General features: G+C 42.4%; 1 protein-coding gene and 1 non-coding gene across 2 annotated transcripts; one reads left to right on the top strand and one right to left on the bottom strand.

Moving 5' to 3' along the window:
- Positions 1-6,044: 6,044 nt before the first annotated feature.
- Positions 6,045-6,118, top strand: TRNAN-GUU (transfer RNA asparagine (anticodon GUU)). Its single transcript has one exon. It is a non-coding gene; the product is annotated as a tRNA-Asn (tRNA).
- Positions 6,119-7,695: 1,577 nt separating this feature from the next.
- LOC127779666 (histone deacetylase 5) lies at positions 7,696-13,986 on the bottom strand. Its single transcript, XM_052306521.1, has 13 exons — positions 13,755-13,986; positions 12,994-13,195; positions 12,749-12,895; positions 12,480-12,592; positions 11,633-11,844; positions 11,167-11,231; positions 10,677-10,847; positions 10,501-10,590; positions 9,541-9,885; positions 9,255-9,448; positions 8,980-9,136; positions 8,418-8,482; positions 7,696-8,262 (listed from the first exon to the last, which is right to left on the bottom strand). The coding sequence occupies exons 1-13, from the start codon at positions 13,922-13,924 to the stop codon at positions 8,097-8,099; spliced, it is 2,097 nt and encodes a 698-aa protein (XP_052162481.1). The 5' UTR covers positions 13,925-13,986; the 3' UTR covers positions 7,696-8,096.
- Between the last annotated feature and the right edge of the window lie 306 nt (positions 13,987-14,292).

Below are 14,292 nucleotides of genomic sequence, written 5' to 3'. Positions count from 1 at the left end.
TAGCCAAGTACATCAATGAACCAATGATTTGAGAGTATCTCAGTTGATCCCTTGCTATTCTTCGGTTTTTCCTTAATAGCACGCTGGGATCATAGGGAGTAGGAGCTGGCTTGCAGTCACATATCCAAAGCGACTCAAAACCTTGTCCACATAGTGGGATTGTACAAGTGTAATCCCACCCTCATCTCCTCTTTGTAGTTTGATGTTAAGAATAACATCAGCCTCTCCCAAATCCTTCATTTCAAAACTCTTGGACAAATAGTCCTTGACCTCCTCAATCACATTAAGGCTGGTCCCAAAGATCAATATGTCATCGACATATAAGCACAAGATCACTCCTTCTCCCCCACCATAGCGACAGTACACACATTTGTCAGCTTCGTTCACTACGAAGCCTGCAGATGTAAGCGTGGTGTCAAACTTCTCATGCCATTACTTAGGTGCTTGCTTGAGGCCATACAAGAATTTTAACAGTTTACACACCATTCGCTCCTGACCTTCTAGTACATACCCGTCTGGTTGATCCATATAGATCTCCTCCTCCAGCTCTCCGTTTAGGAAAGCTGTCTTAACGTCCATCTGATGGACGAGAAGACCATGAGAGGCTGCTAGAGCAAGTAGTACTCGAATCGTGGTCTAGCGAGCAACTGGTGAGTATGTGTCGAAGAAGTCCTCGCCTTCCTTTTGGGTATAACCCTTGGCCACAAGCCTTGCCTTGTACTTTTCAATTGTAGCATTAGGCCTAAGCTTTTTCTTGAAAACCCATTTGCATCCTATAGGCTTGCACCTATATGGACGCTCAACGACTTTCCAAGTACCATTAGACATAATTGAGTCCATTTCACTGCGTACTGCTTCCTTCCAGTAGTCAGCGTCAGGAGATGAATATGCCTCTTCTATGGTTCTTGGGGTGTCATCCACGAGGTATACATGTAGTCATCTCCAAAGGATTTTGCAACCCTTTGTCTCTTACTCTTGCGAGTATCTACAATGTTGTCCTCCTCAGGATTTTCCTCAGGCGTTTGATCATTGTGTTCTATCGGTGCAAAGTGCTCATGGGGCATGACAGTTTCTTGACTAGAAGTGCTAGGTGTATGTTTCATGGGAAATTTATTCTCAAAGAATGTAGCATCTCTGGACTCAAAAATTGTACCAACATGCATGTCGGGTACTCCAGAGTTTACTATTAAGAATCTATAACCCACACTGTGAATAGCATAACCAAGGAACACACAATTAACAATATTTGGTCCAAGTTTCCGCTTTTTGGCTATAGGTACATTTACCTTGGCCAAACAGCCCCATGTTCGTAGGTATGAGAGATTTAATTTCTTCCTTTCCCATTCCTCGAATGGTGTTACTTCCTCATACTTCATTGGAATTTTATTCAGGACATGACACGCAGTCAAAACTGCCTCACCCCACCATTCCTTGGAAAGCCCCGTAGTGTCTAACATGGCATTCACCATCTCAGTTAGAGTACGGTTCTTTCTTTCGGCCACCCCATTTGATTGGGGTGAATAGGGAGGCGTCCTCTCATGAATAATTCCAAACTCTTCGCAAAAGGATGCAAACTCATTGGAAAAATACTCTTCACCTCTATCAGACCTCAACCGTTTGATTTTCCTTTCAAGTTGGTTTTCTACCTCATCTTTATAGATTTTAAAGTAATGCAATGCTTCATCCTTTGTTTTCAATAGATACACATAACAAAATCTAGTGCAATCATCTATCAGTGTCATGAAATATTTCTTTCCCCCTTTAGTCAACACGCCGTTCATTTCGCACAAATCGGAATGAACAAGTTCTAGAGGTGCCAAATTCCTCGTCTCAGATGCCTTGTGTGGCTTGCGAGGTTGTTTCGATTGAACACAAGTATGGCACTCTGAACCTTTGACCAAAGTGAATTTTGGAATTAAACTCATGTTAGCTAAGCGCGTCATACAACCGAAATTCACATGACAGAGTCGCGAATGCCACACATTAGACTCATCATTCTCGCTAATATGGTTCACAACATTATGATTATTACACATGTCATTCAAAGAAAAGCAGAACAAGCCTCCGCTGTCATAACCTTTTCCAACAAAAGTCTCATATTTAGATACGACACATTTATTGGACTCAAACACAAGTCTAAAACCTTCTCTACACAATAGAGAGCCGCTAACAAGATTCTTCTTTATTGAAGGGACATGCTGCACGTTCTTCAGCTGCACGGTCTTTCCCGAAGTAAACTTCAGATCGACCGTACCAACACCATGAACAGCCGCAAGGGACCTGTTTCCCATCAACAAGGAGGAACCTCTCCCGACCTGATAAGAAGAAACAGAGAAATGTCAGCACATACATGAATATTAGCACCAGTGTCCACCCACCAATCAGGTGAGTGAAAAACAGAGAGAACTGTAGGTAATATTTTATCGTACCCCGATGTTCCTCCGCCCTCGCTAATGACCATGTTGGCAGACTTCCTGTCTTTGCGCTCAGGACAGTCCTTGGCCCAATGCCCAGACTTGCCACACACAAAGCAGTCTCCCTTTGCCTTTCCCTTGCCTTTCTTCTTAAAGTTGGTTGCAGCCTTAGGTTTGACATCAGGCTTGACTTTCTTGTTGTTGTGGGATGCATGAGGGTTCTTCTTCTGTACCATATTGGCATTAGAACCTCCCTCAACCTTTTTGCCCCGGACGTCCCTTGCCCTCGCCTTCTCCTCAACACCCAAAGAGCCAATGAGATCAGAAACACTGAACTCTTGTCTCTTGTGCTTTAGAGAAGTGGCAAAGTCCGACCAAGAAGGTGGCAATTTGGCAATAATGCCACCCGCCACAAACTTGTCCGGCAACTCAGTTGTTGTTCTCAAGTTCCTTAGCCAGCATCTGAATCTCATGAGTTTGTTCTACTACAGAACGGTCATCGACCATCTTGTAGTCATAGAACTGCTCCATGACATACAGCTCACTGCCGACGTCAGAAACTCCGAACTTGGCCTCAAGTGCATCCCACATGTCCTTCCCGGAAGGCATGTGCATGTACACGTCCACTATGTTGTCAGCGAGTACACTGATCAATGCTCCACGGAACAGGCAATCCGAAGCCTCGAACTTAGCCTCTTCCTCAGGAGAAAGAGGTGGTTCACTTCGTTTGCCCCATGAAACATAGAAGCACTGCATCGCTGTCAACCACAATAGTACACGTGCTTTCCATCTCTTATAGTTAGAACCATCAAAAGCATGTGGTTTCAGTGCAGCAGCAAAGCCAACTACCGAAAATGACCTATCAGGTTTTTGGATTGTTGGAAATATGGTCATAAATCGGCATATTTTAATCCAAAATGTTAAGACAATAATCATGGCATAAACAGTGTAGGGTGATCTAGTGAGAACATGTAACAGTAGCAAACTATCATGCGCATCATGAATATTAGGAACAAGAGCATAGCAGTAACGCAATAGCATGTTAAAGGCATCATGAATATCAGGAACAGGAACAAAGCAGTAGAGCGCTAACAGCAGGAACAGGAACAGGAGAAGGATATACCCCGAGAATGGCCCTCCGCTGGATTGTGAGGCAGAATTGCCTCCGTTGATGTTGTTGTTCGCGGCACCGGCTCTAGGCGCACCACCTCCGGCTCCAGCTCCAGCTCCAGCAGCTCCAGCAGCAGCAGCGCCGGCGGCAGCTCCGGCTCGAGGCGCAGACATGGCGATGGCGAGGACGAGCAGTCGAGCGGGAAGCACTCCGCAAAAACCTGATCACCCGTCTACCCGGTGCAGATCTCAGGCGACGGTGTGGTTCCGGAGGCCCTGCTCCTTCCGATCTCTCGTGCGTGCAAGTGATCAGAAGCGAGGAGGCGAGAGCAGCACAGGCGCGGAGGAGGAGGAACTAACACCCTGGAAGGAAGGAAGTGAATCGTTCTGATCGGACTCACGGCCTCCTTATCTATTAGGAGAGAGGCAGTCGTGGGAACGTGGGATCGTGGACGCGTTGTTGCGGAGGCAGTCGTGGGAACGTGGGTTAGTGGTTGTAAAAGAGTAGCGACGTGACGCACGCCCGCCAGCCAGCCACGCCACGCCCTCGGCCTCGGCCCGGCGCGCGCGCGTGTGGCTTTCCGACTCCCACCTCAACCAATCAACAGGGAGCCTCCAATAACTCCCTATTTTGGTTGAGATATTCCTCGCTTAAATCCTGAGGTGGTATTATTATCCTTAATACTTATTATGGGCCTTTGAGATTTAATAGAATATATTGGGCCTAGCCCAATTATTCTAACAGCGGGTGGCATCAACGACAGCAACTCTACCAACAACTTCAACCACGGCGGTTTTGATGCAAACGGTGGTGGTGGATTCAGCGGCGGACAGTTTGGTGCCGCGGGTGGCAACTCCAGCATCAAGACCGCCGCCAGAGGATTTGGTGGCGCCGCGGTGGTGGTGGCGGGGCCATGGGCTATGGAGGTAGCCAGGTTCAGTACAATGGCCAAGACGACCTGCTGGGTGATGATTTCTTTGACGACAAGGAGGACATGTACGGGAGCAGTCGAGCATAAATGGCATCGTTTGATTGCTTTGACACAAATGTGCTAAATCTCTTTGGATAGAGGAGCATCGTCGCTTTTGATAGGGGTATAATATAAAGCTAGCAAAGTAGCAATACTGGCCGGGCTTCATTTTGCTCGCTGCTTCAAGAGAAGTGGAGTAGTACCATGTTGACAAACGGTTGCAGTTTAGTGAGATGAAAAAGAATGGAAACCGTGTAGCTTTTGTTTTTCCGTGATTCTATTTGTATTATGCTTTCATTACTTGACAGCTTGTTCCGTTGTTGGCCGATCGCCGCATGAGCACGGCGATGGCGGACGACGAGCACGGCGCACGGCTGATCTGATGAGCTCCCGTGCGATCCGGCTTGGACGTACCGTCGAAGTGGCATTCGATGGGAGATTCAGACTCCAGATATGTGCGACGTTTTCGTTTGGTCAGTATGTTTCATAGTTTACTCTGGTCTATCACGTAGCCAAAATTTAATTATTGAAACTTAATTTTAGAAATTAAAGTTGATTTTGATAGTATTTGTATGGTGAATATTTAAGTATTGGTTTTTAAGTCACTATGAACCCATAAATTTATTTATTTATGGTTAATAAGTGTTATAACTTGTAATCAGCTATCGGTAAAACAATAAATGAGAGAAATTGGCAACATGAAAGTTTTTGAAAACGCTATGGCTCGTACGCCCAATGCCTAACCAAATATCGGGGACTTGTTCTCATTCATCTATACTATATCCTTACCCACTTCTCTCTTTCTCGGATTCCATCGAGAATGCGTCAAGCCGTGGCTATCATGTGAGATTTGAAGGTTGCGCGGCTTCCGTTCGCCTGAGCAGTGGCGACGATGTAGCTGAGGACTGGAACCGATGACGAAGCCTCGAAGGGACCGGTGCATGCCCACTTCGGTGAAGTAGAAGAGCCCTGCCGCATTTTGGTATGGATTTGTAGCTAAAATTGAAGGAGTCGATGGACACATGAGTGAGGAAGAAACTAGATCTAAACTGGTAAAATTCATTTTTTTTTAATGTTTCAGGTAATGTACCTTCATGTTTTTTAGGGTTGGATTAAAATGTTGCATAAGGTTACTTTCATGTTGTTTTACGTTTTTGTCTTTGGTTTTTTCATATCCGTTGAAGTTTCAGTGGTTGAAGCTTTATGTTTCATCGGTGAAGAATGAAATGTTTCAACCTTTGATCCAAGTTTGTTTCGCCATTTTAATATATTAAAATATTTTTGTTGTGTTAGTGTTGATTTGTAGTCGCGTCGAGATGTTCTAGTGCTCTCGTCCTTCAAGTGGTCTGTGCCTTGCAGGCGTGCAAAACTATGCCATGAGTTTGAAGCACCGGAAAAATCGGCAGCACTGGAAGTTTTAGTGTCTTAAGCAGTTTGTTCCTGGTAGCGGCTACTTTGGTTCTCAGCAATGTTTGTTGATGGCATGGCATCAAACGGTTATCTTAGGTTCAAATAATATTAAATTTTATTACGCAATTCAAACACGAAAGCTGGAATAGCTCAGTTGGCTAGAGCGTATGGCTGTTAACCATAAGGTCGGAGGTTCGAGCCCTCCTTCTAGCGATTTTTTTAATTTTTTCACTAACTCACACAAAATTTACCTTTTTATTCACTACCGAATTTTTTCATTTTTTCACTAAATCACACAAAATTTACCATTTTTTAATTTCTTTTTCACTAACTCACACAAAATTTACCATTTTTTAATTTTTTCACTAACTCATACAAAATTTACCTTTTTATTCACTACCGAATTTTTTCATTTTTTCACTAACTCACACAAAATTTACCATTTTTTAATATTTTTTTTCACTAACTCACACAAAATTTACCTTTTTATTCACTACCGAATTTTTTTCATTTTTTCACTAACTCACACAAAATTTACCTTTTTATTCACTACCTCACTCAATTATAACTCACACAAAATTTACTCAATTATAACTCACACAAAATTTACTTTTTTTTCATTCACTTATGTTTTTTTCACTTTTTCACTACCTCACTCATTTTTTCCCCTTCAATAACTCACTTAAAATTTACCCTTTTTCATTCACTTATGTTTTTCTTTCACTACCTCACTCACTCTACCTTTTACTTCCATCAATAACACACACAAAATTTACCCTTTTTTTCATTCACTTATGTTTTTTTTCACATTTCCCTACCTCACTTGATTTTTTTTCCTTCAATAACTCACTCAAAAATTACCCTTTTTCATTCACTTATGTTTTTCTTTCACTACCTCACTCACTCTACTTTTTTTACTTCCATTTATCTCAGTCAATTTACCTCCTTTTTATTTCACTAACTCATTTAATCTACCCTTTTTTCATTCACTTAACACTGTTTTTTTTCTCACAACCTCACTATACTTTTTTTTCAATAACTATCTCACTCAATCTATCTCCTTTTTATTTCACTATGTTTTTTTTTCCAATGACTATCTCACTCAATCCACCTTATTTTTATTTCACTACGGACCTAATCTTTATTTACTAATAGACATATTCTTTTTCCTTTATTTTCATTAGCATGTTTTTTAAACGACTAATCGGTATGTTTCGTACGAAAACATTTTATACAGAAGTTGCTTTAAAATATCAAATAAATTTATTTTGTAAAATATCTGTTTTCTCACTAGCTCACTCAGTCTACTTTTTTTTCCCGTTAATTACCTCACTCAATCTACCTCTTTTTTCACTACCTCGATCATCACACGGGTCCTTTTTCAAACGAACCCCTTCTCAATCTGTTATTTTTCACTACCTCCAATCACAAGGATCTGTTTTTTTCTTCTTCTTAATCATACGGTGTCGCTTTCACGCAACAACCAACTACAGAATCCATCAGAAAAAGGACCGAATATCCCTTGCACTAATCTTGTACCGTCTCTCTCCAATTCCACCGAACGAACCAACACAAGAGCTTGTGCAGCTCACCGTTCGTCCTTCCACACCCACACCTCGCGTTCGCGGCCACCGTTGCACGACACCCCACACCTCCTAACCTGTCCAGTACAAATCGTGTCTCTCTCCTGAGTCCTGAGCACGGCACCCCATACCTCATACAACTCTACCTCCAAAAGAAAAGGGAAATCACAAGAAATCGTCATTTCCTCGCCAGGTAACAGCATGAAAAACCAGGCAACATCGACTAGTGTTTTTTTTTCCACCCCAAAACAAACCAATCCGGAGAGCACCAATGAGACAATGACCAACCCAGGGTACAAGCGCTAGCTAGATTCTTAACAATCCTAGGGAAACTTGATCGGGTCCAGATTCCCCAATTGGCAGGACATTCACGAGGCCTCTACATAAGCCCCCGTGGTCCTGAATGATCAACGCACTATCTTTACAGTCCTGCAAACCTACTCATAATTCCTCCTACAGTCCTAGTACGCTCCTACTGGCTGTACAAACTAAGCGCGTAAGTGGCTAATCTGCAAACCCACTTATAAGTGAAAATAAGCGGATTCGTGGGTTAGCCACTTACATGCTTAGTGCAAAACTACAAACCATAATGCATAGGGAAGCAGCCTTCACAGGCCTCTGGTAGCTGCAGTGTTGATGTAACTAGCGGCCGCATCTGCATCCAGGTGCTTCCCTTCCATTAGCCCCCTTATCAGGGTGGCGGAGTAGGTCTTGGATGGAGGACACAATGGCAGCTCTCCGGATCTGCATCGCTCTACGTCTGATGACGGGCATCTGCAGAGAGAAAGAAACACTTCGTGTTAGACACAAGCGAAGTGCTTGGATTGTGAGACTTATCTTACCGGTATATTTCAACTGCCATTCAAATGGTGCATTGAGTTGCAAGTAATCTATATCGTAAAAAGGAACTTAAAGGTACAGACACTTACGTCATTGTAAGAATTGGAAGGTTATCCTCCTCCCCAAGGTAAAGTACATTGGAGTACCAGCTATCCTGCAGGGAATATAATTCAACTATCAGATATGCAAAACATTCAATGCAGAAAGCAAATGATAGGGAATGAAATACTGTAGTTCCAAGTCATGCCCATGACTGCCCATAGTGAGAAATTCTTGCTTATCAAGTGATTGTTTCACTACTGCTTACGATGTCCAAAATACACTCTGCGGAATTTTCTTGGTCTAGACTAGCTCCCGGGAAATACAAACAATTCAAAGCCCAGAAAAATCTGACAGCACTAAGAGGTAATTGGCATTTCCTTGCTATAACCAACTCACCATTAACAGTTGGCACACCACTAACTTCTATAAAAATGTCATCTGGGCACAAGTGGCAGATGCGGTCATGGTGAACTGAGCGCATTTGGTAGGCCTTTTATCAGCATGCTGCTTATGTCTAAGCACCCAACAATGATGTTTGTAATGGCGGCTATGCATTCAAAGTTAAATAGTTGCAAGAACAAGAGCATGCTTGTTGCAGTTAAATCAAACCTTAATAGGTGCAAGGTGGACACCCTTGTTTCTGGAAACAAACTCTATTTCAGACAAGCCAATCAAAGGAGAGTCAGGAGACTCAGTTTTTCCACTTTCGCCGTTCTCCTTCACTAAACGATTCTCTTGAAACAATACATCATTGAACTGCTCGAGCCTGTACAAAAAAGATAGGCAAATTATGATGAGATCCAGAAGATTAACTGAAGATCATACCCCCACAGTGCCTAACTCAAAGATTGATAACAGGTAGGCAGATGCTACAACATACATACGTTATTTTATACATGCAGACATAGGAATTCTCAGTGTGGTTTATCTCAGGGTTGAGAAAAGCAACACCACCAGTTCCCCAGCAAGGAGTAGAGGATCTACCAAAAAACAATCTATGAGGCACAGTCTTCCACATGGAACCTCTTGGTGGGCTTGTGTCATGAGATCCAAAACATGGTATATTCATACCCTCAGCCTGTCCAACATTAAAATAAATAGCGAATCCATCATGCAGAGCATGCTGCTTATCAAAAATAGGAAAACTAGGAGAATACGTTTTCACTTTACCTTTCCCCCTTGGATGTAGCACAGAAACCTTGGTGTCCACATGTTTGAACCAAAGCTGGCATACCAAACATATACTTTTGACAGATCTGATCTCCAAGTAGAAGATAGAGATGATATTCCTTCAGTTGACACCGCAGCAGATCCATCATTTTGTGGTTCAACTGAATCAGTTGGACCTTCAACCATTACATTACTTGAGGTGGTCTTTGTTGCGATTTTGTCTTCATCAAGGTTCAACTTTGAGAAGCTTTCACTTATAATACCATCAGTAATTTGAATAATATTGACAGAAGCAATAGCATCAGGGAGATCTTCAACTTCAGAGTCAGAACCAGAAGAATACAGCTGATCATACCAAAAGTGGGGGGAAACAAAAAGGTGAATTAGTCAAGGGCAACACAATGTTGATATTTCCCTACAATTTTGTCTTAGCTATACATTAAGCCACCATGCAGCAGGCCAAATATGTTAATGAATCAAAACCAAGATCATTAACTCAATACAAATTAAGATGCATGATGTTGATAAAGTTGACCAGTGTAACTGTGCTTTGTAAGAGTTGAGAGGCATGAAGCATCTCCAGGATATGGGTCTATGCATGATGTATTTTTTAAGCATTTTTAAACAGTTCATCAAAGTACAGGCTGTAAGCAAGTAGCCTATCAATTGAAATGCATAACAGAGTTGATACAGCCCAGCATGTATTTTTCTTTGGAGTTGAGCTACAGTACAACTGTTTTTGGAGCAGAAGTCATTATGAATACACAGTGCAACCTGCAACTATTGTTATTACATGTCTATATAAATTAAGTGCTAAGAAAAGGGTGTCAAACTCCTGGCAAACACAAGTAAATCCAGGGTTAAGCGATGGTGCATCTTATGTCAGAGCAAATTAATCTGGGATTAGACCAAGAATATCCCAAGTTAAAAGTCTTTAAGATAAGAAAAATAAGTATCTACCTCAATTTGTGAGGGCCTACTCCTCAATGATATATTCTCTGGCAATCTATTACTCAGAACAGGCCAGAACGTCTTCAATTCATCACGTACCTGGTCAGTGGTGTGGGGGAAGGAAACATAATTACAGATATCCACAGTAAGGAATCAGACAGCAATTAATGTAAGCAGACCATTACCGCTTGTATAACTCTCCATGAAGATTCAAACGGTTGCATATCAGGAGTGTCAAATCTGAACTTGTCTCCCAACAAAACTTTAGCACAAGCACTAACTGAATTTGCTATGGATCTAAGGTTATAGCCTCCTTCAAGAGCCATCACTATCCTCCCTTGGGCAAAACCTAAGAGCTGCAGGTTTTACATACAGAATTAAATATTACTATTTTTTTAAAAAAAAATAATAATAATTTTAGCACAGCCCAGTAGACATAAAGAGATATGAAGTAACTGGAAGAGATCAAATGAAAATATCCTAACAGCTAACAGCAGAGAATACCAATAAGAAATTACTAAGGAAAAAGTTACATAGAAGTTTCTGGTTGCTGTGTTGGAAAACTTCGATATTATTAACCTAACCCAGCTGATCTGAATGTTATTCCTTTAGAGACAGGAAAATGCATGGCGTGGTGAAAGCCTAACTGAATGTTATTTTTCTGCAAGTGCTTACCTTTGTCAGTAGCAGAGCATATCCATTGGGAGTGATGCAGCAGCCACCAAGAGGATCACCCAGTGCTACCCAAAATATCAATGTAGAGAAAAAATCAGAACTAGCGAACAACGGCACATATATGATCTAGTACTGTATTAGATATACCAGAAGTTTAGGCTCTGTTATCATGTAGTAACAGTCTTATAAAACAAACTCTTAGAGATTTTTTTTCAATATTTCTGCAGCAAAGATCTCATTTATCATTCCACAACGAAATCAGATATAATAGGTTGCAAGCTGCACTATGCTACTAGCACAAGCAGCGGTCAACTAGCTCATAGAGATAAAATTGAGAAGCTATAAATTAACACTATATAAACAGTTTCATTCAAGACAAAAGGCTGCATTTTTATTTTATAAGTTTCTTTTTAAAGTTAGTATGTTGCTGGCACAAAAGAGTTCTACGAACTTTTAAACTATATACCTGCATCAAACCCAGCAGACACCAAGACTATATCAGGGTTAAATGCTTCAGCAACAGGAAGTAGTACATGGTCCCATGCAGCAATATAATCTGCATCACCACATTTTCCATGTTCCCAGGGCACGTTAATGTTGTACCCTTTACCATCTCCTTCCCCAATGAAACAGTAAGATGCATCCCCTTCAGCAGGATAGAAGCTGCCATAATCAAATCTACAAAAGAAACATAGGACACAAGCATCATACACTAAAATGAATAGGTTCTCATCAGACATACAATTGATTATGCTTCTGAACCAGTACATCTCTAGCTTTGCCATAGGACCAAAGCAAAACAATTAATGTTTACAACTGCTCTAAAAGATTCCTTGGGGAAAACTCGACTTAAGCATTTACATTTCTGTAATGCTGCCTAAATTATTCAATGTGCACCATGTCATCCAGCAACAGATATTATTTGGGTGATGCCATTTTCTTTTCATTCGAAGAGCAATAATGTACGATAATCAGTGTGGATTGGTGGAATGCGGGATTCAATCCTATTCATTAAAGGAAAAATAATACATTTACTATCTGTCCATTATAAACGGGTTTGTTAGGACCATGGAAATAACAGAGAGTGCCCTTAAATTTCTATATTAATTAGAAGCATTCAATGCTTCCATAGGGGAAAAGATATGTTTGGCAAAGTAGTACAACCATTCAAAGTGCGGTAAACCTCCAGAATGAAGGCAACAAAACTGGCATGACTTTACTTAGTACTATCATAGTATCATGTCATGAAAGTAATGATGCTACTAAAAAGACCCAAAAAAAACTATAAAGTCCATGTCAAGAGGCTGCCATACCTGTGAACTGAAAAGAACAATACACGAGGATCACTATAAAACATCTTTTGTGTGCCATTTCCATGATGAACATCCCAATCGACAATCAATATCTTCTTGATACCTAAGTCAGTCTGCAACAAAAAAGGCAAATAGGAACATGAGTTCACCTTCTCATTCAACTACATCTGATAAAAACATTCCTGTTCCTATATAGGAAATGACGAAGGGAAAAAAAAAAGGAGAGCAGATTTTGATACTAAAAAAATAGGCAAGTTTCAACAACATACCCTCTCATTTAAGAGATAATCAGCAGCAATTGCTACATTGTTGAAGAGGCAAAAACCCATTGCCTCATTATGTTCAGCATGGTGACCTGGAGGTCGGACTAGAGCAATAGCAGAACTTAACTCTCCTGCAGCAACCTTCTCAGCTACCTATTTGCCAAATGAGTTGATTATTTTTTGCAGAGCAATCAGCACAAGGAAAGAGCAATCAACTACACAATAAATGTTCATGTCAAATGTTGAATCACCTCAATCACAGAACCAGCTGCAAGAAAAGCAGACTCTGAGGAGCCCTTGTTGAAGTAAATGGAATTCAATTTTCTAGCAATCTTGTTTCGACGGGAATCATATTCTTTTGAGCTGATACTCCTCATCAGCTTGATATGGTTCTGGCTATGGACAGAAGCTATATACTTGTCCTCAGCTTCCTTCGCTTTCATGATCATGCACCTGGGAGAAAACTATGCTACATTACATCCAAGGAAGCTTCGCCAGCAGCAAAATTATAAGCCAGTCAAAGCAATGAGCAAAGTTAAGTGACCTAAGTTGTTATGCTAATGTTTAAGCTTAACCAAGAAGTATCATCAAAGTTGCTGTGCAGCGTAAATCACACAAGTTTGCTACGACTGCTTCAGTACTGTAGTTCAAGCCACAGCCTGTACCAATACATCTCCCCCCCCCCCCCCCCCCCCTGATTTTCTCGGGTACTTCTAGCATTTGGGATGTTTTAACCTAAGTACACAATTAGAGTCACCATTCACCAACACATACCGTCTCGAGACAAAATTTGCGCGAACCCTAGGTTCCGTGCTAGAACTGAACGGAAATGGCTACAGGCACGCCGCGGCTCCCCTACCACAACAATTCGGCCGAACCATGAGAGCATCGAAGCCGCCGCGCGCGTCGCCGATCCCAGCAAAATCACGCTACTCCGATCCGACTCTCCCAAGTCCTTAAGGACAAAAAAGAAAAACGCCGCGAGCGGCGGGGGGTGGGGGTATACGTATACCTGGAGGCGACGCCGTCGGCGGAGAGCTTGCGCCAGATGGCCCGCAGCCTCTCGGGGTTCTCCGGGTGCTCCTCCCCGTCGGGCGTCGCGTGCGCGCACATCCTCTCGTCGTACAGCAGCCCCACCCTCGCCGCCGCCGCCGCCGGCGCGGCGGTCGTCGCCGCCGCCATCCTGCGCCGGCGAGGCGAGACGACTCGGAAGTCGGAAGTGGAGGCGAGACGACGATTCGGAAATGGAGCGGGGGAAGAAAGAAAAAGGGAGACGTGTCACCTCTCCTCTGATTGGTGGTCATCCTGGCCTTGGGTGAGTGCGAGAGTGTGTCAGTAGGTGGGTCCCATCTGGAAGTGGAACGCGTGTCAGTAAGCGGGGCCCACCTGGAAGTGGTAAGCTGGCCAATGCCAGTAGGTGGGCCAACCTAGAGGTTCTGAAGTATGAACTCCTTACGTGGTTGCATTCGGATATAAGGTCTATTTGTTGGCAACATATCCTGTGCACACAGGTCCTCACGTGTACACACGTACACACCAACTAAAAAATA

This window comes from Oryza glaberrima, chromosome 7 (assembly GCF_000147395.1).
Source record: "Oryza glaberrima chromosome 7, OglaRS2, whole genome shotgun sequence".
Taxonomy (NCBI): Eukaryota; Viridiplantae; Streptophyta; class Magnoliopsida; order Poales; family Poaceae; genus Oryza; species Oryza glaberrima.
The sequence above is the reverse complement of the archived record's forward strand: the minus strand, read 5'-3'. Positions and strand labels throughout refer to the sequence as shown.

Bases quoted from the DNA above. Each gene is read 5' to 3' on its own strand.
- LOC127779666 (XM_052306521.1), bottom strand. From the start codon at position 13,924: ATGGCGGCGGCGACGACCGCCGCGCCGGCGGCGGCGGCGGCGAGGGTG. The intron at 9,449-9,540 runs GTAAAGTGAAAA...AATGTTGGACAG, and splicing joins GCTACATCCAAGGGGGAAAG to GCTGAGGGTATGAATATACC. The intron at 8,263-8,417 runs GTAAGTGTCTGT...TTCTCTCTGCAG, and splicing joins CTTCCAATTCTTACAATGAC to ATGCCCGTCATCAGACGTAG.